Source organism: Cyprinodon variegatus, unplaced genomic scaffold (assembly GCF_000732505.1).
Source record: "Cyprinodon variegatus isolate N-32 unplaced genomic scaffold, C_variegatus-1.0 Scaffold371, whole genome shotgun sequence".
Lineage (NCBI taxonomy): Eukaryota > Metazoa > Chordata > Actinopteri > Cyprinodontiformes > Cyprinodontidae > Cyprinodon > Cyprinodon variegatus.
Genome location: NW_015150824.1, coordinates 460,763 through 484,403, shown reverse-complemented (window position 1 = coordinate 484,403; position 23,641 = coordinate 460,763). Strand labels below are relative to the sequence as shown.

General features: G+C 37.8%; 1 protein-coding gene across 1 annotated transcript in view; it reads right to left on the bottom strand.

The window, feature by feature from the left end:
• Window positions 1–20,243, bottom strand: part of LOC107092226 (semaphorin-5B-like) — a 33,553-nt gene extending 13,310 nt beyond the window's left edge. The window contains exons 1-7 of the mRNA XM_015386559.1: window positions 20,108–20,243; window positions 4,694–4,882; window positions 2,186–2,285; window positions 2,030–2,075; window positions 521–583; window positions 323–421; window positions 5–218 (exon numbers count right to left, since the gene is read on the bottom strand). Coding sequence (XP_015242045.1) covers window positions 5–218; window positions 323–421; window positions 521–583; window positions 2,030–2,075; window positions 2,186–2,285; window positions 4,694–4,838 — 667 coding nt within the window. The 5' untranslated portion in view covers window positions 4,839–4,882; window positions 20,108–20,243. The remainder of the gene's footprint in view (window positions 1–4; window positions 219–322; window positions 422–520; window positions 584–2,029; window positions 2,076–2,185; window positions 2,286–4,693; window positions 4,883–20,107) is intronic.
• Between the last annotated feature and the right edge of the window lie 3,398 nt (window positions 20,244–23,641).

Genomic DNA, 23,641 nt, shown 5'->3' with positions numbered 1-23,641 from the left:
TAACCATTGAGCCATTTGGAGTTGTACTGTGCGGTCCGAAGAGGCGGCATGTTCCCCAGGCTCCTGTAGATAACCGGGTCACGTCCAGAGAAGTCGATCACTGTGGCGGCATACAGTTCACCCCTCTGTGTCACCATTGCGGTGGAGTTGTGGCGGGGGTCATAGGGACAGCGTGCAACGCCATTCACTGTGTCCAAAATCTGACTGATGTTGGAAATCTGACAGAAGGGAATAAAAATATACACAAATTTAGTTTCTATATACACAAAAAAATAGATCAAAGATATGGGGGTACTGTTTAGAACAAGTAATGAGTTCCAACCTGTCTAGATACGCAGACAGGTGTAAAAGCGTTGGTCCCACATGTGAAGAGCGTTCTTCCACTAATCAGCAAAACCCGTATGTAGTTTTGACATTCGTCCTGCAGGAAAACAATGTCATCTCACCAAAGAGTAAAAGGTTTTTTATTTGTTTGTTTGTGTATCAATTGTGTATTTGGCCTGATTTTGTAACATCAGACCTCAGATTTTCCTTTGCTTTGACATGAACGCTTTGTGTCTTCATCTGGAGCCCATTCAGTTCCCTGAATAAAAAAAAAGTGGAAAAAGTTTTCATTTGGGGCTTTATATAATGAATATTAGCAAAAAACATTCCAGGAAAGTGTTCCAGTTACCATCAGTTAATATTATGTTTGTGTGTCACTGGTCTGGTGAGGTGGGTAAAGTGGACCACTGATGTTACCTGAGACACACTACTGATTTCATTTGGGACTAAATCATTCAATCAAGTTATCAATAACAAACAGATTATGAGAAGCATCACATGCTGGACCCAGTATAGGATATTGGTTTTCTCACCTTGAGACCAATTTTGCATTTCCTCCCAATAAAGGCATTAGGTAAGAAAGCTCCCTCAATATTGCCCATAGTTGGTGTCTATGTTCAGGTTAGCTCTATTGGAAAGATAGCTTAAATTTTTTGCTTATAAAATTAAGGTGCAGTTTGATTCGTTGTAAACCTCAAGACTTGATTTATCTGCTCAACAGCCTGTTTATGTTTAATTCTTTACTTTAATAAAGAAGTTGGAATTTTCAAGCAATTAAACAGAGTCTGAAATGGAAACAATTGCAATGATGCCACAAAGGCAGGGGATTTATGTTTCGCTTAAGACCAAAAGCCAATTTTTTTTTTAGGATAGAACATTTTATTTAAAAATTACCAAAATATGGATGATAAATAATCAAAGGTTTATAATTTAATTCTATTTTCTAAGGCTTTGACTACATGTACAGCTTTTATCTGTAAGAGCTACAACAGCCCATGAAACAATTTAATTTTAGTCTTCCACTTTATTTCTGAAAATCTATTATTTTTGACAAAGACTAAACAATTACTAAGGTCTCATTTGCAGTTCTCTTTAACTTGTCCTATTAGTGATTAGCACCATCAGAGCCGTAGCTTCAATAGCTAAGTAGTTAAAAAGTTAAATCAGACCAAAATGCAGCAGTTCAAGTCAATCTATCTGATGAAGTCTAACTTCTTGTTTAACAGTAGCAGCCTAAAGTGCTGGTTATAATCCTGCAGCAGTGTGTCACAGTGAGCTTGTCGCAGGTATGATGCAGATATTTTTGACTTATGCCCAATTTTGAAGCGTGGTCTGCGCTATGTTATTCCACGCCACAATGCAACTTCCATACTGAAGTGTGTCAGTGTGTTATGCAAGCCCCTAGTTAAAGTGTGAAAACAACTAAGCTATATGTTTCTGATCATACCGAAAGGCAGGGGAATCAGATAAATACTGAGATTTCATTTAATTTGGTTTTTTTTTTTAGTTCTTGCCTAAATGGGATAAATTTAAACCTTAAAATATAGATAAATAAAATCTAAAGATAACCAGTTCTTGGTCTTAAATTTCAGGGTGTTTAAATACTGTGTCTGTGCATCAGAAAGTTCAGAAGAGAAAATTGTCCTTATATTCAGAATTTCAGAATTTGAATTCTAGACACTCATTATATTTTAGGCAGCCTTACCTGGATGAGGGAGATGTTGCTTAAACTCAGTTGGAAGAGGACGTTTCTGTCAAAAAGCATTCTTTTGTTTAAAGGACAGTATAAAGGATCTGCTCTATCTTTAATATAGTATAAATTAAAAGCAGGTTTTATAATCACTGGGCTGATTCTTTTTACCTTGCTCCTAAAATTAGTTGGTTTCTGCTGACGTCCATGGCTAGCTGGGAGAAATCCTTCACTCCCGGATAGGAAAACTCAAACACCCACATCTTAAGAGCTGGGAATTAGAAGGCATAAGAGGAAAAAGTTAAAGAGGAAATCAAAAGATTTAATAAATTGGATGGACAAGTGTGAGAAACGGGGGGGGAAAAAAGTTTTATTCTTTGTCTGTAAATCTTTTGCTTTCAGTGGGACCTCGCAGCTTAATGTTCAACTGAGCTTTGACTTTAAACTAGTCTGTCCCATTCCTCTGCTGTGTCATCTGACCACTTGATCCAGACAGCTTCACAACCTTTCATTAACCTCTAAGCCTGATACGTTTGGGTGAGAAAAAAGCTTTGACGTTAACTGAAAATCCTCAGTTATGGCCAAACATGGAGTATGTTATTCTCTATTTTTCTGCCCTTAGCATTTGAACGTCAAGCTGACATTATAAACTCAATTTTCCTCCTTAATTTATGCATTTTAATTCATACAAACACAGTTAAAGCTATAAAACATCCAGCTCTTCATTTTCTGCTAGGATAATCCACATATTTGAACCTAATCAGATTTTGAGGAGATCATAAATTATCTAACATGTATTGCATTTATTAAGGGTAAAAGATATGCCAATCAACCTCAAGTTTTCCGGGAGGTTAAATGGACATATATCAGTCAAGAAAGTATAACAAAGGTATTTCTATGGCTTCGTAAATGCAGTGAACCACAGTGGGCCCCATTAATCACAAATGAACAAAATATATAGCCAGCCTACCAAAATGCTTCCAAGAGGCAATCATCCATGAGGTCACAGAAGAATCTATAACACCTACAGCTGTGGAGGCCTCAACTGGCTCAGATACAGTTAAAAGTCATGATTCAATATTTAGAAAAAGTGGCTGGGCAAAATCAGCCCTTCATAGGACAAAAGGGCCATCTCACATCTATCAAAAACATATCTTTGTCTAAGACAGCTGTCTAATGATGCCTGAAACAGAACATCCAGCCGTGGATTTCTGATCTTTTTCTCAAGCACAGCAGCAAGTCCCCCTCTGAGGGAATGTGGGTAGGACTGGTTAAAGTTTGGTCGTAAATTCAGTTAAAAAATACCATACAGTATATGCTTGAAAAAACCCTTCATAGTAGCTGAATTAAAACAATTTATAAAACGAAGGTCAGAAGTCCTCCAGGTGATGTTTTTGCTTTAGGAACATTTGACAGTTATTGCCATAGACTGGCACATCCTTACTCTACAAAAATTTTCTTAAAAGGTCTGAACTGCCTTGTTTTACCTCATAATTAATGATTTGATAATGTAAATACTTATTGTTTCTTTTGTTTTGGTAATCTTTGCATCATGTATATCTTAGCTTGACATATTTTTGTGCTGTTCAAATAGAAACAAAAAGAGGTGAATAAGACCTTGAGTTAAATACCCTGAAATTATGTTAATATTTTAGATCATTTTTTCGTGCATGAATAGATTTTAACTTGGATTTTAAAATGAAAAAAAAAAATATCAATATATAGGTATTTAAAAGCAGAATTTTTTTTTGTCTTCGAAAGAAATGTGTTAGATTTTATGAGGACCTTTAATGGGTTAAGAAAAGTGTAATTTTTATTGTTTTCAATGCTTTGTGGTTGCCTGTTGTTTGATTTTTCCATAAATAAAAAAACTAAAGCAGATTGTGCATCCTATAGAGTAAAATCTTATATGACTAATTTACTTTCTGTGTTTTGTCCTTTATCTACCTTTGCAACAATGTTCCTCCTCCGAGAATATGGGGTATCTACTGTTGTTAAATTGGAATCATGTTTTTTTTTTTCTTTCCTCAGCGTTTTTATTGTTATTGCACTGTCGCAAGTATAGCTCAACGAAATTTACTCTCTGCATTTAACCCATCCCCCTTGGGGAGCAGTGGGCTGCCTTTATGCGGCGCCCAGGGAGCAGTGTGGGGTTAAGGGTCTTTGGGGTTAAGGGTCTTTTCTCTAACTAACCCTGTAGTGAAAACACAAAGGCCTACAATTAATATGGCATTGTAAAATTCCCAAATTATACTCTTAGTTACACATCATATTCAAAGTTAAACAATTATTGTTGCTTATTGAACTTATCTCCTAGTTTCGGTAAATGTTGGTCCTGCATTTTGTAAGAAAAGTTTGAATCAGCGGATTTGTGAATCCGGCTGATCACTTAATGCTTTGGGTGAACTTGGCTGCAAAGCCACTAAATGTGAACTCAAACACACGCTCACATTCACAACAGTAATCCGGAGGCTTAGACAGGAAAGTCAGTTGTTATCCTAACACAGACTTGCTTTAATTCCCTGGACTTTGGCCTTTGCATGATCAACACGATGAGAAATGTGCACTGTGCTTTTCATATTCAAGATTTAAAAGCTCTGCAGAAGATTATTTGTGCAAAACAAAGTCAAAGCTGAGTCTTGCACATTCTTGCTAAAAAAAACAAACAAACAAACTTACCTTTATAGGAGACAATTGGATGCTCTTTTCTGCTGCAGTCTGTGAGGCTGACGTTCTGCTGCTGCGACAGACACACAGACCAACCGATGACCAGCATGAGTCCAAAAGGGGAAAGGGCCCATAACCCCCACCCTGTCGTTACCATAGTTGCAACCACATTCAGTCCTGATTTAGGTCCCCAAGAATCACCTGCAAAAATAAGTAGATGTTGCAACACCAAAACAAAACCAAAAATGCAACAAGCAAAGCTCATAGTAATATTTAAATAAATCAAAAACAGTGACCAAATAGTATCTTACAGCCCGCCTTTTTTCTGCCCCATTCCACATTCACCTAAATCAGTCCTGAGTCCCCATGCTGCCTCTGTTTGTCTGCTCTGACATCCCAGGCTCTCACTGTCAGCGGGACTCTGTCATGGCCAATTCACCTCAAAGGAGCCAGAACCACCAATCTCTTTAAAGCCAGCTCTCAAACTGAGGGTGCCATCCGCAGAGCCCTTTCTGACTGAGGGGCTCCTCTGAGATATCAGTCTGGGCTTGCAGCCAAACAGAGCTTGAACTCTCATCAAAATCCATTTCTGTTCATCAAATCTGCTCACAGATGATGAGCTGGTGATGATTTAGGGGTCAGTAGAAGAGTGGATTTTTTCAGTCATTACTGTTGGGTCTAACTAAACGGATTCAGGGGGTTTAAAGCTAAGCTGATCAAAGATTACATTAAAGATATTCAAAGAGTTATAAAAAAAAAAAGTTAAAAAGATAGATTTGTACCTATGGAGGTGACCAGAGATTTCTTTAAACAGGACACATCAAAAGTTTCGGAAATTGCAAATATTCAAGAAAAAATATGTGTAATGGCTTAAAATGGCAGCAAAAAAGAACAATTAGGTTGAATATGATCTCAGAAAGGACTGATTTTAGAAAATGTAACAGATTGAACAGAAATGCAACTACCATTAACACTACTGATAAAGTCATACCACATATTGCTGTAATGTTGAGAGCACTGAGGAGTACCTCAAGCCAGGTGGTCTATGGGAAGCTGCTAAGATCCACAGTTCATGCATGGGATACGCTATTCTTATTGCTCCATAATTCTGGTCTATGTGTAAAAATGGTTGGAAGAAAGTCAGTTAAAATAAATTCTTAAGATGAGCTAGTTAAGAACGTTTTAAACACAGAAACATCAAGAGGTTCTTGGGCAGTGGCGGCTGCTGCTCTCTGAAACGGGAGGCTCAGTGGTGTTAATTAAATCCAAACATCATGCATTAAGAAATGTTGAAACACATAATAAACATCACTACAAGGGGATACTTTAGCGCTTGTGAACCACTCTGAAATAATAAATTCCAGAAACCATGGTAATAGTTCAGCACAAGATGACTATTCTGACTGAATTATCGTTTTTCCTTCTTAACTCATGAGGACAACCTGCTCCATATTCTCCGTAAGAGGTTTAGCCTCACTGGAAGTGACATATTTTGGTGTGTTATCCAATCAGGGCTCTACATTCTCACTGCTTATACTTCAATAGACCGAGGCTCAAACCTCAACAGGGATTTCTTATAGAGATTGACAGGCAGCGTCCTGCTTCTCCTAAGCAGAGGAGAGATCTCGTCTAAGAGCAGAATAAACAGCTAATTAATGTGCAACATAAGCATGAAATCAGTCGCATTTCAGTACTTATTTAATGTAGTTCAAAAGCTAAAGCTAAGTTAATGAAGTTTGACGATGCATATTTGACCAATAGTTTTATGAAATCGACAGGTGAGGTTTAGCCTCCCTAGTATTCAATGAGAAATTGCCACTGGTTTTGGGGTGTGGGGGGGATAGGCCTTACAGCCTTATGGTCCCAACCACTTCGTCATATCTGTCCTTACTCTACACCTCAGGTTTAGATATATTTAAGGTGCAACACCAGAGACATAGATTGTCACAACAAGTGGGGCTGTTTTTGGTACAAAGTAGTACCCTGGGTCCTACTGTGGATCCTGTGCCATGGCAGCAATGCTCCGTTACTATTCAGGTGGGATAATTTGTGGCACCAGGAGGAGATGTGCTGGACTGAATTGCCTGAATCTGCTTTGGACCTCTTGGGTTGGGTCCAACTGCCCTTTGCTGCTATTAGGATGGGGGTTTTCTACTGTTCCCACCATACTTAGACACATGCACCTCCAGTTTACAAACTCTAATTTCATTGTAACAAAAACACAATTATTTATATTTATATATTCAATGGTTTATACATGTTAATTGCTAACACGTAATTGCTCCAAATGGTTAAAGGTCATGCCAAAACAGGCTACTATAGCATTATAGTGATCTTCCTATTTTAAAGATCGACCATGGATTTGATAAAGATATTTCAGCAAATTTGACACTGCCTTGATCCATTTTGCTGAGACCTCTTTGAATAGTTTTGCAGTCAAGACCACTCCAACCAAGACTAAGGAGTACTGAGACAAGGCCAAGATCTTCAGAGGTAAAGCCAAAGACAAGACCATATAAGGGTTGATCTTTGTCTTGGCCTTTAAAGGTCTTAATCTTGCCTTTGTCCTGGTACTCCTTGGTCTTGTTGGGTGTGGTCTTGACTGCAACACTATCTTTGCAAAACCCTCTGCGTGATGAAAACACAAGTTACATCTCTTAACGCACCAACCTCTTGGTGAAATATGGAAGTGACAGAATCATGCCAAAGACCTGCTTTTGTTCTGCAGATACATGGAATGCAGTTAGATTTGATGGGAAGCTTAGCTATGCTAAATACATGTAAGGCATAGACGAAAACTAGACTGTAGACTAGGGGGAAGTTCACCTTCTGGTAGGACAACAACCATAAACATGGAGGACCGAGCTAGAATGGATAGGTTTAGAAGGAAGCATATTCTTTAATTCAAATAGAAACTGTGATTGTTTGGAAAGACTTAAAATGACTGCAAAGGAGACTGCAAAAATGTAATTCTTTAGTTGTGTGAAACTGGTAGTCTTTAGCTGATTTCCAGTAAAAGCCGGTTCACCGATTCATTGTTACAGGAAGACTGAAGGCAAATTCTTTCAACACATATCAAATTTGTATTAAACTATCAAATAAAATCAGATTTAAAGACTTTGAAGTTTTTGATTGTAAGATGACAGAAGTCAGAGAACTATTGAACCAGCAGTATGCTGTTTAACAGACAGATATGCTAACCCTCGCAGCTTGCTTTAAACTATTGCTTCATAATGGCATGGTCTTAACAAGAGTGATGGTTGATGTTATTTTTGCATCCAAGGAATGAAATTACCCATTTTTCCAAATCTGAAAAAATTCCAAAGATGAGCTGTTCTTTCTATTTATATGTTTTAATACAAGTTTGATCGTTTTCAGTTCTTTTAAAAAAGTATTTGCTGGTCTTAGATAGTACTCCATTTTCAGACTGTTGAGAAAGAAAGGCATGCAACTTCATGACATCAGTTTATCTCTTTAGTTTGCTGCCAGCCATGAAAAAGACAGTGATGAAGATTTGCCTGTTTGTCTCTTACTAACAGTGAGACCTGATTTTGTGTTGAGGCAGAGGTTTTTGGAACCTGCTGGTTCTTACATTGCTGTTCAATGAAGCAAAGGAATCACAGCTTCCACCGCTGGCCTCCCTCTTGTAATTTGGCTTTGCACATCACGCAGTGTATAGCAGGGCTACTGAGAGGCCTAGCGTTCTGGGATTTTTGTGCTCTGCAACAATGAGGGTGTCAGTCAGATTCTTTAGGGCTGAACCATAAAAAAAAAAAGTATAGACATACACAGACTGTCCGTCTGTATCTGGTAGAAGTAAAAACACAAACATACTCAACTGGTTAGGCAGTAAAATAGACTCTGAACAAACCCTTAGTTTTTAGAAGTAATTTATCTATATTAACTTATGGGTAATACAATGAAGCAGGAGATGAATACATGAGTTGGAGCCTTATCATTACTTATATAAATGTTAATCATGTCTGTTTTGGTGAAGAAATAACTGCGCCCTAAAACAATGTTCTGTATTTATATAACAAGCTATGTTCTGCCATATTTGGTCTTGAGGTGTGATTTATGACCAAAGAATGAGATTCTTAGTTCATGTGACTGAAATTTGGCTCCTTTGTTTGGTGGGGACACCCCTTTAGAGATAAGGTAATGAGCTCCATCTTCCTGGAATGACTTAGAGCAAATGCACTGCTTCTCACTAGTGTTAGAGACAAGACTACTCCAACTGAGACCAAGGAGTAATGAAACGAGGCCAAGACCTTTAGGCTACCGTAACACTGCAGGCCTTGATGCTCAATTCCGATTTTTTTTTGCGTTGCCGTTCATATTTCCAAATATATACAACTTGTGTGTGATCTCCTGTGTGAACTGATGAATCCGACCTGGCCGTTCACACACGGGTCGCATTTGAAAAGATCAGATTCGCATCGGATTCAGGACCACATAGCCAAGTGGCCTGGGTCGCATTGGAAAAAATCTGATCTGTGTTGTTCAGACTGCCATGAAAAGATCAGATCCAGGTCGCATATGGGCCAAAAACATCGGATTTGGGTCACTTTAGGCTGCAGTGTGAACGTAGCCTTAGAGACCAAGATCAAGACAAGAACTGGTCTTGTCTCGGTCTCAGTACTCCTTGGTCTTGGTTTGTGTGGTCTTGACTATAACTCTATTCTCTGCATCAAAATAGCTAAAAGACTATTTATGGAGGATTTCATATCTTCTGACCTTGGAATACAAAGTTGCATTACTTTCACAGCTTTGGGGCCATTACAGTACATCCCAACATCACTCTTCTGACTCTAAATTGTGTATATTAGCCACAAAACATTTAGCCTTCCAGCTTAAATCAGCCCTTAGCTATTTTTGATTAAGTGGGAAACCAGAGTCTGGGTCAAGTAGGAAGTAAAGTTGAAGAAATTCAGGTTTAGCACTGTTTGCTGCTTGCCTGTCGGAACATTTATTTATGATGTTGGAAAATTCCCACAAAGCCATAACAGCTTCTGTGGAGATTTGAAATGCCCTCTTCAATTCATGTGACCTGTTTATGTTTGCTTTGATGGAGGGGGAAAAAATACCGCAGGACCTCAAAGTAAAACATGTAACCTCCATGTAGAAGAAACCTTGCCAAGGTCTTAACTCAGGAACCAGCTGCTGTACAGCACAGCAAATAAAACCAGTGAAAGAAACCTCTATGTTTCACCATGTATTACAGCTCTGTATATATGTAGCTCTGTATTTGCTGTATTACTCACTGGACTAATCTTGCTTCCTAAATACTTGGATTTCTACAAGGAGAGTCTTAAACAAAGAAAAGAAGGCAGATTCAGCAGTCATCTTAGCACTTACTGCTTTAATTAAATAATGACTCTGCAAACCTAAACAATTGACAGTCAGAAAACAGGCCAGGTATTAAATGTTACACTGAGAGCACGCTTCATCAGATCTTGAAATAAATAACGTTGACCCAAACAAACATGGACCTCAGGTCATTTGTTAGAGGTCTGTTGTCCATCATCGGCTCTTATGTTAACAGATTCCTACACCAGAAACGGCTCTGTTTGCTTCCCCTTAAAACCCAATGCCTATATATGGACAACTCTTTAGTTCTTTTGCTTCACACTAACATTTGTCAATGCCACATGATTTGGGGAAGCTCTTTAAATATTCATCTTTCTTTGGTGAAAAGATTCAGCCCTTTACAAACAACAGCTCAATTGTCTTTTCTTAGATCTTCTCTCAACAAGATCCCCTTGTGATTATATCTGTAAACGGTACTTTGTGCATAATATAACTACTTACTTGGACCAATAACACAGTGGGGTATTCAAACATGAAATAAAACATATAGGGATGTTTGCAAAGGCTTAAATTTGCAAAAAAAAAATGCTTTGGTCTGTAAGGATATACATGTTTGCAATGTACATATGATTTTGCTGGACAATGAAACAGAAAAAAGAGACTCCAGAGTCAGATAAATCCCAAAGATGTTCACATTTCCAGACCTCCAAGCTTCAAAAGGACATCCACCTTTGAAGTTCATCTAATAGGTCTTCCAGATGTAGAAATACTTCAAAATGTAAACCACTATGTGCTCATCCTATTTTCTGTGGCCTCCTTTATAAATATTGCCCTACGTTGCACATTCTGGCATTTTCAGCGGTTTGTGAAACAATGGCTACCTCTAAAATTTAACCTGTTTCTTAGATTCTCCACCTGTGGCAATACATTTCTAGAATTGCAATCTGGTCCCACACAAAATCTGTTGTTGATCATACCTGGGGGTCTCTTCACAAGAGCAATTTTCTGGAAGACCTTGCTCCTTTATAAAGTTTTGTATGAATCATTATTTATATAGCAGCTAAATCTCTCAAAAGTAAATACTTGAAAGTCAAAGCACATCTACCCATGAACTACTGCTTATCAGGGGCCATATCCTACAGAAACTTCTTATGTAAAGAAATCTGAGCCTTCTTGCTCCTATAAATTCCAACATTTATTTAAATGATTCTTAAATTGCAGGCAAGCTATATCTTCAGTAAGTTCTATGTAGGTTCTGCAGGTTTTTCATGGTAAAATATTTTCATACAATCTCACTACTAGGTTTCCATAAGGCTTCCTGATCAGTTTCCCTAACTCATTAAATTTGCTTGTTTTAGTAAAAAAAAAAAAAAAAAAAAAAAAAGGAAAATTGTTTTGTTTGCTTTAATTAAAGGTGCAGTAGGAGATCTCTTCTAACGCATTTTTTTGCCATGTGGCCTAAAGATCTCCCCATAGCCGCCTTGCAAGTATTTAAATAGAAGGTCTGGAAGTGAAAGTGAAATAAATGGTCCCTGCTACAGTGAGAAATCAATGAATAACCCCAACCAATCACAAAAGACTGTCCATTGTACACGATTGGTTCCATGTTCCATGACACGTCAATTTTGTTCGTCTGCTTGTCCCTCCCCCCTGTTCGCCTTCCTTGACACATGACTTCTTCAGTGACTCACCCCAGGTAGCTCAGTGAAGTGGTTGAAATCTCACAACAAACTGAGGGATATCCTTGACTTTGAGCACATGGACTACATACTTTTAAAGCAACTGCCTAAGAGGAAAAAGACAAGAGAAACAGCTGTAGGCCTTTTCAACTAATAGACAAACTCTGGCATGTCTTTAGATAACCCTGTAGGGGTAAAAAAGGCATTAATAGACTACTGTTCCTTAAAAATGCAAACCACAGTACTTCACCAAATCCTGTTTTTAACATCACCATGACTGTCCTCTCAGGCACTGCTTCACAGCAAGGCTAATCCCTGTTTAGTTTTAACTATTTTTGACCTCTAAGCAGTGCTGCAGGCATATTGACTAAGTGTCTCAGCAGCATTTAGGATCTTTGATTACCAAATGGGGAAGACAGTTTATACCCATGTTTACAACTGAAAATGTCAATTAAAGCATCCTGCATCTTCCTTTCACGTGTTTTTTAAAGGGGTAAATAGGGGTATTTTGTCTCTGTAATTCAAGCATATGCAACAAATAAAACTGATACTCCCTTTTGTGAACACTTTCCGAAGGATGCTTGCTGTATCAGAATTAACTACACATATCAATCTGACTTATGATACGTTAGGAAAAAGCTGCATGACCTACAATATACTGCAAACGGTGTTTCTGCAACCTTCGTTGAACATATTACAACCAAAGATTGCAATGGAAAGTGTCCTAGTTCTGGTTCTGTTATGTTTTCTTTTGAGTTTTTAGTTTTACTTTGCTCCATGTTTTCTTGTTTTAGTGTTTTAATTCTTTTTTTGTTGTGTTTTCTGATTGTTTTCAGGTTTTTATTTGTTGGCCTTTGCTGCCCTCTTGTGTTCTCCTCTTTCTCTAACTCTTTTCCTGCCTGCTCTGTTCACACCTGCTCCCAATCTGCTCGTTAGTCCTCTCTTTGTTTCAGTCTCCCATAAATACATGCTCTGTTCAGTTCCTCAGTGTTGGTTCCTTGTCAAACTTCCTCCAACTCCGTCTCTCTGAGTTTTCTTCCTCATGATTGTTTTCCCCCAGATGTCTCCTTGGTTCTGGTTTGTTTGACTTTGTTTTCATGTTTGATTTTTGGATCTTTGGATTCCTTCCTCAGTTGTTTGTTAACTCTTCATTAAATCCACAAGAAACTCACCTCTGCCTCCCTGCCTCTGCATTTGGGTCCATAAACCTCAACCAAATCCTGACAGAAAGTTGTAAAATGGTTGTTCAAAGCCAAAGCCACTATTGTATTTTAGAGTCTGCCTCATTTACTCACTAGAACGTCCTATTCAGGCACTCTTGGCTTTGTCCTTAGAAGAAACTATAGTGAGAACGTTTTACTCTTACCAGAAGTTAAAAGGATGGCCCTCCCATGGTGCGATTCACTTGGGTACCTTCAACCCACTGCTTGATTATGAATGAGTTGATTCTAAGGAGGGGAGAGCGGGGCATAGCTAAATCCCTTTTGTGACTAGATCACAAGCTTCAATACATCAAACAACCTACTGATGCAAACACGGTGCTATTTCTATTTTTTTTTTTTTACTCTATGGATGAAAGGACTGTTTCTCTCACTTTTCCCAGAACTTCCATTAAATAACATCATCATATGTTGTGTTCTAAAAACAAAAGATGGAGAATTTGAGCAAAATATGAGCCTGCCGAGTCACTGGAGGACACGAGAGTGCTTTAAGCTAAATACTTAGTGGTAAGAAGATGTATGACAGGGAAATTAATTACAAGTAATTATTTGTTCATTCAGAGGCCCTGTAATTTGTTCCCTGCAAGCCTGCTAAATAAAAGCTGGGGGTCCTGCATCTGACCCTCGTATATCAGCCTCTTGTTGAAACCACCCGAGCACTTGGACTCGGCCCAGATATCTTGAAAGGCAACAGTGAATTAACCCAGTCCTCCTCACAGCCAGAAAACCTGGGATTCCAGATCCGGATTCCTCCTTAATCTAAAACAAAAGACTGACAACAAACCAAATGCAGATTCCTTAAATTCTATTTCAGTCAGCAGCCCCGACATAAAATCAAGCAATCACCCAGCTGTAACCAGCAATAATATTGAAGTCATTCATTGGAGATTTTCTACTCAGAGCAAATGGATATTGAGAGGGCACCCAAAGCATCTCCATCAAAATATTCACAGAGGACCATTTCCGAGGCAGTGTTCTCAGCTCCTTCCTAGCAGGGTGAATGGCCTCTCTGTGCAACCTGCCAACTTTCTGCCAATGGCTGCTCTCTTTTACAAGTGAATAGACTGAGTTTAGCCACAGTTAAAAAGACACACTAACGTGCCATGGCTGCCCTAACAATGGATGCTCTGGTGGTGTGCCAAACCTAATGATGGCGGTTTGGCCCCGGCAAGAGGAGGTAGAGAGGAGGAATCCTAAAAAGGCACACAGCTGCACAGATCATCTTGTTTCTCCTCCTGCTGTCCTGCTTATCAGTAAACCCAATTTATTTAGCTTTCTAGAGGACAGAATCAAGCCAGGATGGTTTAGGAAGTGTTTGATATCTTTAGGGAAATGCATACGAGAGAAAATCCCTTTAAGGAACATTTGAAATGATTCTTAGAAGATTTTGTAAACGCAACATGCTTCATAAAAGAAATTGAACACCACCTTAAATCAGAGTCAGACCTCTGATTTAAGGTGGTAATCATCGGTAATCCTTATCAGGGCTGTAGATTAGATAAAACAAACACTTCTAGTTGTTATTTGAATACAATGTTAACATTAAAACTGTTATCTTATTAAAAAAATATGCAAAATGTGATTTTGCAGTACCTTTCTGCAGTAGCAGATTTCATCTCTGATTTTTAGAATAGAATTCAACTTTATTGTCATTACAGTGTCACAAGTACAAAGCAACAAAATTCACTCTCTGCATTAAACCCATCCCTTTGGGGAGCAGTGGGCTTGCATTGTGCGGCGCCCGGGGAGCAGTGTGGGGTTAAGGGTCTTTGCTTAGGGACCCAGAGTGGCAGTCTGTGGGAGTGGGGCTTTAACTCAGAACCTCTGGATTTCAAGCTCTATGCCCTAACCACTAGGCCACCACCCCCCCTAACATTACTTCTTTCTGCAGAAAGTTCCCCTGGTCCAGTTATTGTTTAGCTCTGCCCCTCTCTAGACAAAGCAAAGCCTACGTTGTTACAGTAGATAAAAGCAAAAATAAAATGTATGCAAATGTGTCTTAATTTGCAAATGAATGCATTTTAAGATTTGTTTCTTGTTGTCAACTGACACATAAATGTGACATCAGATGTTTTATCTGTCAAAAAACATGTTTAAAAGTTACTAAAACAAGTGTAAAAGTTAAAACTTTTAAAAACTATGAGTACGAATAACTAATTTACAAGTACAAACTACAACTCCTGATATAGCTGTTATACCCCTCATCAGTTGGTGGCGGTAATGTACCAGAAGGTTGTTTGCCAATAACTAAAGGGAGTGGTGGGCCCCTCCCACAGACTGCCAGACTGCCACTGTGGGTCTCTGAGCAAAACCCTTAACCCATGATTGCTACGGGCGCAAGGGAATGGGGTAAATGCAGAGAGTTAATTTCTCCATTGTGAGATCAATAAAGTTCTTTTTTTTTTATTTTACAAATAAATGAGAAGAAGCAGAAGATAACAGAACTACCCATCTCTACCCATCCATACCATCAGCTCATGTGAGCATGCGCAACCAGATGTACATCCAGGTAGACCTCGATTTGAATTTATAAAAAAAGACCTAAATTATGTTTTTCCCCCTTTAAAGTAGTAAGCTTAATAAACTATAATGTGTTAAAGGTTAATTATGTATTTTCTCAGAAAATAAATGTTTTAAAATCCTTTCTGTTTTATCACTTGTGTAATGACAGATGGTTCTGTTTTCATCTTTTTCTTCTTCTTTAAAGGCAGTATGCAAACATCTTTCATGTGCATTACCACTATCAACTGGTAAGGAGTGTAACAGCTTCATCAGGTGCTATCTATTAATTCTTGTAGATTTTTTATTTGTAGTTGTATTGTTGCAATGCTGTCATTTGTAATGGAAACATCTAAAGTCACATGTATGTATAAATTGACAAAAAGAAACAAAAGCCTCGATTATATTCATGTTCATTGACATATTTTAAGAAATCCAGACACCTAGACATACGTTTCTATTGATAGTGATCTTACCTTACACATATTTGCCTGTTATATCTGTGTTCATTCAGTTTCTCTTAAAGTACTTTTCATCCAATGTTTTAGTATTTCTTTTCATGCATCTCCTTCTTTTCCTCTGGTTGAAGCAGGTGACTGATAATATCAGTCTGGTTCTTTTTTTGATTTCCTCTCCACTATTGCCATGTTCTTTCTCAGAATAAGAAACTGCAGCAAAGTCATTGACTTAAAGCAATACACTGGGTTTCCTTAGATAACTCTTACCAGGTTGGCTTTTTAAATGATCAGTAATTTGTTTTGATATAAACTTTATGAAATCAAATCTTACAATGTGATTGAATTAGACTGGAGGGAAGGGGACTGATCTGAAATGAATATGATTCAAATTCAATTTAATATAGATTGACATGCATTGGACCGGTTTGTCTTGTACATAGAGACAGTTTTTTTTATATTGAGGATCTACAAATACATTGAAGTGAATTTCTGTTGACCAAGAGAGATAATCTATAAATTACTAACAGAGATGCATTTTCAGTATTCATAAAAAAACGTGCTTTTTTTTTTAAAGCAGGAGACATGAATAGAACAGTATTACCAGGTGGAGATAAACAAACATAATCTGACCCATAGATGTCTAATTTGTAAACACTACTCCTTCACATCCTCAACCTTTTTCACCAGACAAAGAGCAGGGATCAACAACATGCAGGAGCAGCAAAAAAAAAAAGACAGACTAATCCATTTAAAGGAAAGCCTCACATGACCAGTGTTTCCGTCACATGTTGGTACATGACAACCTAGCAAACCTTAGTCATTTAGGAGGACCTGAAAAAAGCCTACAAGTAGAGAGCTCCAAGAAGGACTAGTCCTACTTAGTTTGCACTGCACCCAAATACCAAATAACATGTGTACCGGTATATATATATATATATATATATATATATATATATATATATATATATATATATANTATATATATATATATATATATATATATATATATATATATATATATATATATATATATATATATATATATATGTTGACAGAAATTTCACACCATGCACTGGTAACATCTCAAGTATGTAACAATAACAAAAGAATAAAAATGAACTGAAAATGTAATGAATACATAGTATAAGAAGCAGTTGGTAACTTAAGGCATCTCCGGTATGTAGAAACTGGTGATTTGAATTGTCTGGGTGTTTTTTTAACCAATTCCTACCTTAAAGCTTCAGATGTTTCAATAGAGTCTTAATCAGGTGACTGCCTGGATCTATGTATCAGCTTTATTTTCTTTCTCTAAAACAAATACTTTTGGTTTTGTTTGAAATTGTCTGAAAAATCTCTCCTCCTTTTATATCAATGTTCTCCTAAAAATCGTCTCAGGAAATTTCTCCTTTTATTTTCCTTTTTTTCCCCTCCTCTTCTATATTTATAGACTCAGTCCTACCAGTGCCTTGCGCTTAAGGATGAACTCACTTCATCTAAAACCTCACAAATGGTTTGACGTTTTTGGACATTCTACAAAGAGAATGTGGGAAAAGACATTCTCAGAATTAAACGTTAGTCTCATGACTAGATGATGTTTTCTAATTGTCCTTTACAATAGCCTAAGCAAATTAATGCTTTCGCCAAAAACAAAAAACAAAAAAACAATGATGTCACACTGGGTGATATGCTCTCAACTGACAGGAGTTAGGAGGTGCCGTTATGGTTTTGATCTACGAATTTTTCTGTTATCCCAAATAACCCGAAGATCCTTAGCATTGATCTGCTCAGAGGGATCTTTGAGTGGCCTAAAATCTGATGAGGCATTAGGCTTAAACATATAGGGCAGCAGTTGCAGGACGTGCTCATCAACAGAATTCTGCTCGTCATTGATATACGCTTAAGGGCTGGTTATACTCCTGCAGCAGTGTGTCGTAGTGAGCTTGACGCAAACATTTTTGATTTATGCTCAATATTGAAGCGTGGTCTGTGCTATACACTGTGGGTCTAGATACGGCCGAGGCGGAGAGGAAGTGGGGGTGAGTTTAGTCTGACAACGGAGGGACATGAAGGCGAAAAAAAGCAGGGATCCAAGTGGAGAAAGGGTCCCAGCGTTCTCGCGCATCTCCATCTTCTAGCTAGTCCAACTTCACAAGTTGTTTTCTGCATTTTCGGTCATATGAACAAAACAAGCCGGCCTCCTGTCTGCGGCACTGTCTGCGGTCAGTTACAATTTTGGCGGAGGACGGCTTTCTGTTCATTGCGACACCTACGCAGAGGACCTGGTTTCGAAGTATAAATCAGCCTTTACTTGACGAAGATTTGCGAGAATCTTCATCGCTTTATCTGCCATGTTGGCTAGCCAATCTCTAGTGATGTCACACTTCCGGTTTTAGTATGACAAAACTGGCAAAATAGAGTTTTTCTTTTAAAGAAGTGCTTTAGTAATTGACTGAATGACAGGACAGCCCTTTCGATTAGACGTTTCAGCCAATCTTTAAATTTCAATTTGTGTTTTCTTCAGGAGTGGAGTGTTGCGGCATGAGCTTTCAGAGAAATTACAATAACTGTGAATTACATATTTTCCTGTTTTAAAATAGCTCTATTTTGTAATCCCAAAGCTTCTCTATAATCCTCATGTGTGCTCCTCTCTTCTGATTACTTTGTTTGAATGTTTTGTCAGAAATCTTCCAAATAGCACCAGATCACCACTGGTTTGTGGTCAATTAAAGGGTTGGAGACCTGTTTATGACTGATACCATTAGTGCTTTGGAGCAAATGTCTATGGAAGCTCTTTGCTTTAACCCATCTGGTCACATTCCTGTATGATCCACTGGTAATGAGAAACATCTTTATAGACCACAAGTTTAGAATAGACCAGTTGCTAATTAATTATACTAATGGTGGGTTGCTTCCTGGGATTTTGTATCTTTTATAAGCTCTTTTCTTTTTGTTCATTCACTGTTTCTTTCCACTTTACTTCACAACACTGAATTTATTAACTAATTTGTTCCTCCTTGTATGTTTTTAATTGAGGTGGGAAATTATATTTGGAGTCCTTAGCCTAATTAGAGTACATTTACCAAGAAATCATTGACATGTTCATTGACATGCGTGGTATATTAAGCAGGTTTGCCCTGGTCAGTGGAAATGTGTTTTTTTTTATTAAACATTATTTGTACATTTTTTGTTCCCCAGACCCCTTTAGTTAAAATTCATAGTGTTTTGCACAAGAGAGACTACTAAAACACTATAATTGGCAAATGCTTAAGCAAAAGCTTGGCTTGAAAACCCTACTTTTATTATTATATTAATTTAACAGTGGAAATATAGAGAAATTACTTACTCTCTGCTCTTCATTAACATTTAAAACATACATAGCATGTAATTACACTGGCAGTTTTAAGTTTCATCATTAGTTAATACAAAATAAATATGTAAATATGTATTTCCTCCCTTGCTTCTTCTATTTTACTTTTTTGCTAAAAACATTAGTGTTCTAAATCACCAAAGAGATTTTGGTGTAATACCAAATTTGTTCTGATTAATATTCAAATTTCAAATTGTTCCTTTATTTAAAGAAATCAAATGATCCAAACAACCTGGGAGTATTTGTGACTGGCTATTGCTTAAACTGAACAACAACAACTGCCAAAAAGAATTAGCAATAATTAGCTATAGCCTTTTAAATCCCTGTGGTGAAATTTTGTAACACTCTTGTTTGTTAGAATAATCAGCCAGTGGCTTGTTTACAGTCACTCTATAAGCTTTAAGTCGGACCGTGCTTTGACTAGGCCACTTTAAAGCCTTACTTTTTTTAGCTGCTTAGAAATTCAATTGTTTTTCTTGTGCAGATCTTTTGTAAAAAGTGGCAATTATTTTTTGACGTAGGGACAGTTTAGTCTAAATTGCTTTTCCCCCTTATTAACAGAATCAAATCATTATTTTTCGCTTACTGTAACATGCAGCTAGTGGCAAACTTAGGCTTCTTATTAAAAATCAGGCACCATTTCATTAACCAGATGCTGTTGATTTGAGATAAAACTCCCTTCAGCCTTATCTTTCTCTCATCCAACTTTGGCCCAAACTGAACAGAAGCATCTACCATGCATCACCTGATGTGCTAAACAAATGGGTAGAAGCTCAGGGTGATGATAAGATGAAGTTTGCAGAAAAAAAAGCAGGAGATTCACCCACAAAGACAGAAAACAGACCACATGCAAACACCCTGCAAATTTATGATGGTTTAAAAAAATCACTTACTTTCTCATCATCACCTCCAGAGTGTGAAGACCAAAACGAGCGGAGCAGGTCCCTGTGCCTCACATGGCTGGAGAGAAAGAGAGAGGTATGAAGACCACGAGGGGAGACTTGGTACACATCGACACTCAGCCGCACGCTGTGAGGGAGCGGGGAGGTGGAGGGAGGTAACAGGGTGTGTGTGTGTGTGTGTGTCTGAGGGGCCGATTGAATAGAGAGGGTTGGTCATTTCTGTTTGTGCTCAGCAAACTGTAAAGCCCCTCCAAAAACTCCAAGTTAAGACTTAGTTCAAGGTTTTGTTTTAAAACAGAGCCAGAAATAAGCTGAAACTTGATTTTTATTTAATTTGTTACTTTGAATAAAAGATCTTTGTTGTGCTATTTTCCTCTAATTGCCATCATAATCAACTTAAAGGATGAAAGAGACTGATTATTTCTGATTTTATCAATTCATCAGCTGGTTTATGAATTGACAGAACTTCAATCACTGCAGCCGCTGCCTCCTGCTGCTGTAAGGTGTTTTTGCTTCAGGCTTTAGTTTTAGACCAAATCAATATTTGTAACATCTGGCTTACTTTGAATTGGTCTTCATGTCGTTGCTCTAAATTCAACATTTTTTATCTTAGATGTTGTATTGCTGGTTTCATATATTTTCCTTGATCAGTGGCAGCTCAAATATGACCTTTCACCTCTACTCTACGTTTCAATGCCTCACTTCGTAATATCCGTTTTGATATAATCATGATCAACAGATATTACCTTACCCTTACCCAAAATTATTAGGTGGATCTGTCAGCGTTTAACATAATTTGGACATTTGTATGTCAACTTCTCATTACAGAGAATATTCAGCCATCAGCTCAGGACTTTAAGCTCAGGAACACCTGTTATGTAGTAGCAGTCGGATCCAATTCACAGGAGTGTGTATCCCTTCTGGAAACTCACCAATGTGGCTAAAATTGAATCAGTTCAACAAAGAAGAGTGGATCCAAAATGCCTCTTTTGAGATTTGAGAGAATTCTCGCTAGTTATCGTAAATTGACGGCAGGCGCTGCTTGGAAGGGTGGCACAAACACCTAAAATAAGTGGGGATTTTTTCCTGAATCGAGGAGGAAAGTGAATCATGTTGCTAATGAAACAAAATAATTTACATTTAAAATAAGAAAAAATAATTGCATTGTCTTATTTCAAGAGCAAATTGTCTAATTATCTTATATAGAACAAATACTAATTCCATTGGCAAACATAATTTATCTACTCAAATTAAGGGTAGATACATTTAATTTAAGAAAAGTTTAATTTTCTTACTTTACTCGTAAGGTGTAAATCTATTTCTAGATCATTTTCCAAGTGCAAACGGTTAGCCAGTTATCAAAATTAAAAGTATAAAATAAAAAAACTATTTATCTGCATTATTTGTTGGTAGAACCAAGTACTAGTTATTGAGATAAGGATAGAAATTATATTTAACATGGTTAAATTTTTAGGTAATTTCAATCCATGTGAATACTTTTACAAGGTACTGTATGTTAGATTAGCATCTTTTTTTGTTGACGTATATCTCAACCTGTCACTGTCAAAAAAATAAGCAAAAAATACGACACTATGAGAGGTGAGGTGTAAATCTATTTCTAGATGTTTTCCCAGTGCAAACGGTTACCCAGTTATAAAAAAGTAAAAAATACAAAATAAACAAAACAATTTGTCACCATTAATTGTTGGTAGAACCAAGTATTAGTTATTGAGATTAGGATACAAATTATATTCAAAATGGTTAAATTTGTGACAAGGCACTGTATGTTAGAGTAGCATCTTTTTTTGTTGACGTATATCTCAACCTGTCACTGTCAACAACAAAAAAAAAGCCGAAAATACGACACTATGAGACACCAGTCAGGCCTAGCTGCAAAATTGGCTGTCAATCTGATAAGGGGGCAGTGGTGACCTACCATTCAGAAAATTAATGACAGCAATAAATCATGTGGCGGCCTCATTTAGCCCGACGTGTGCCCAGCCAAGCATGAGAGACAAATAACACTTCCCCAGCCTCATCCTCTGCTTTCACAGGGTGGGACATCCATCTCTCTCAGTCTCGGGCTCACCACAGCAGAGTCACCCACCCCCACCCCGCTCCTGTGCAAACTACAGGATGACCTCCTCTGCCGTGTTTTCACAGCGCCCCTGTCACCATGCACGCTGAAACATTACAAGCACAGGGAGAGCTGGGCTAAAGTCAAACGTAGACCAAAGCTTCATAGAGATCGATGTGTTTAAAAAAAAAGGCAAACATCTGTCTCTTTAGCAATCAAACGTCATTGGTCTACATATATTATGACAAATATGTAGATAAATATGTATTAGAAAGAAGATAAAATGTAAATGTTGGTTTCAAATGTTTGCAGATTGTTCATCTATTAGTTTATAGAAGCGTCTTTTAGTTAAATTTCAGCATATACGCTTCTATTATATCAATCTGACCAAATTTTTTCAGATAAAATTTGGTTTTGAACTTGATTTTCACTGTAAAATAGTTTTCAACCATACTTCCCTTCTCTTTGTTCATAGTAGTTTAGTTGAGTTTCACTAGTTTTAGTTAAGAATTTTAAGCTGAAATATGTTTGACTTGGAGCTGAAAGATTTTTGTTAATAAACTCTTATATTTTGGACATAAGTTGTGGTTTATTCCATATATGTGCAGAATTAACTGTTTGACCATGATTTTATTATTGAACACCCCAACCGGGGGGTGGGGGCAATAAACATCTTTGTCATGATTTTATCAAGGTCTGACCCCAAGATGCAGAAGACCAAACAGCGAGACCAGGGAAAAGTTTAAACAGGTTAATTTTAGGAGTAATGTGATGAATCCAGTGCTGCTCTGAGCACTGCTCAACAGGGACTGAAAAGTGAGGGGAAGACACTGGGGTTAGTTCAGGCTCAGTGGGAAATTTGAATCTTAGGTTTAGAATTTGAGCATAAGGTTGCAGACTCACTTTTCCAGGAAAATATGTCCTTTATGGAATCCAGACTGAGAGGATTGTACCAGAGATTGTCTTGCTTGGTGATGGGTGGACTGGGTTACTCAGACTGCGGTTGTTCCTTTGTGAATGGAGAAGCTTACTGCCACTCAGATGTCCTGCAGTACTTGAACGGACTGAGGTGCAGATGAAACCTTTGCTTGATGTGAAGCTCAAACGACCTCTTGGGGAAAGTGGATCCAAACTTCCTGTTTGGAACCCCAGCTCAGTTAGAAGCTCAGTTGAACCTTCCAGCGAGAGAAGGACCGAACAAATCCAGTTTGCAGGATGACTTCCTGCTGAGAGGCAAAGACAAAAACAAAGTTAAGACTCAGGTTGACAAAACTCAGCTTGACTAGAGAATCCAAAAACTGGCAAACAAAAAAACTCAGGTTAGACTCTGCTAAACTAAGCATGGCTAGAGTGCCCAGTATTGGCAAAACAAAGACTCAGGTTAGACTCTGCTAAACTAAGCATGGCTAGAGTGCCCAGTATTGGCAAACGCTCTGGTGTCGAGGGTA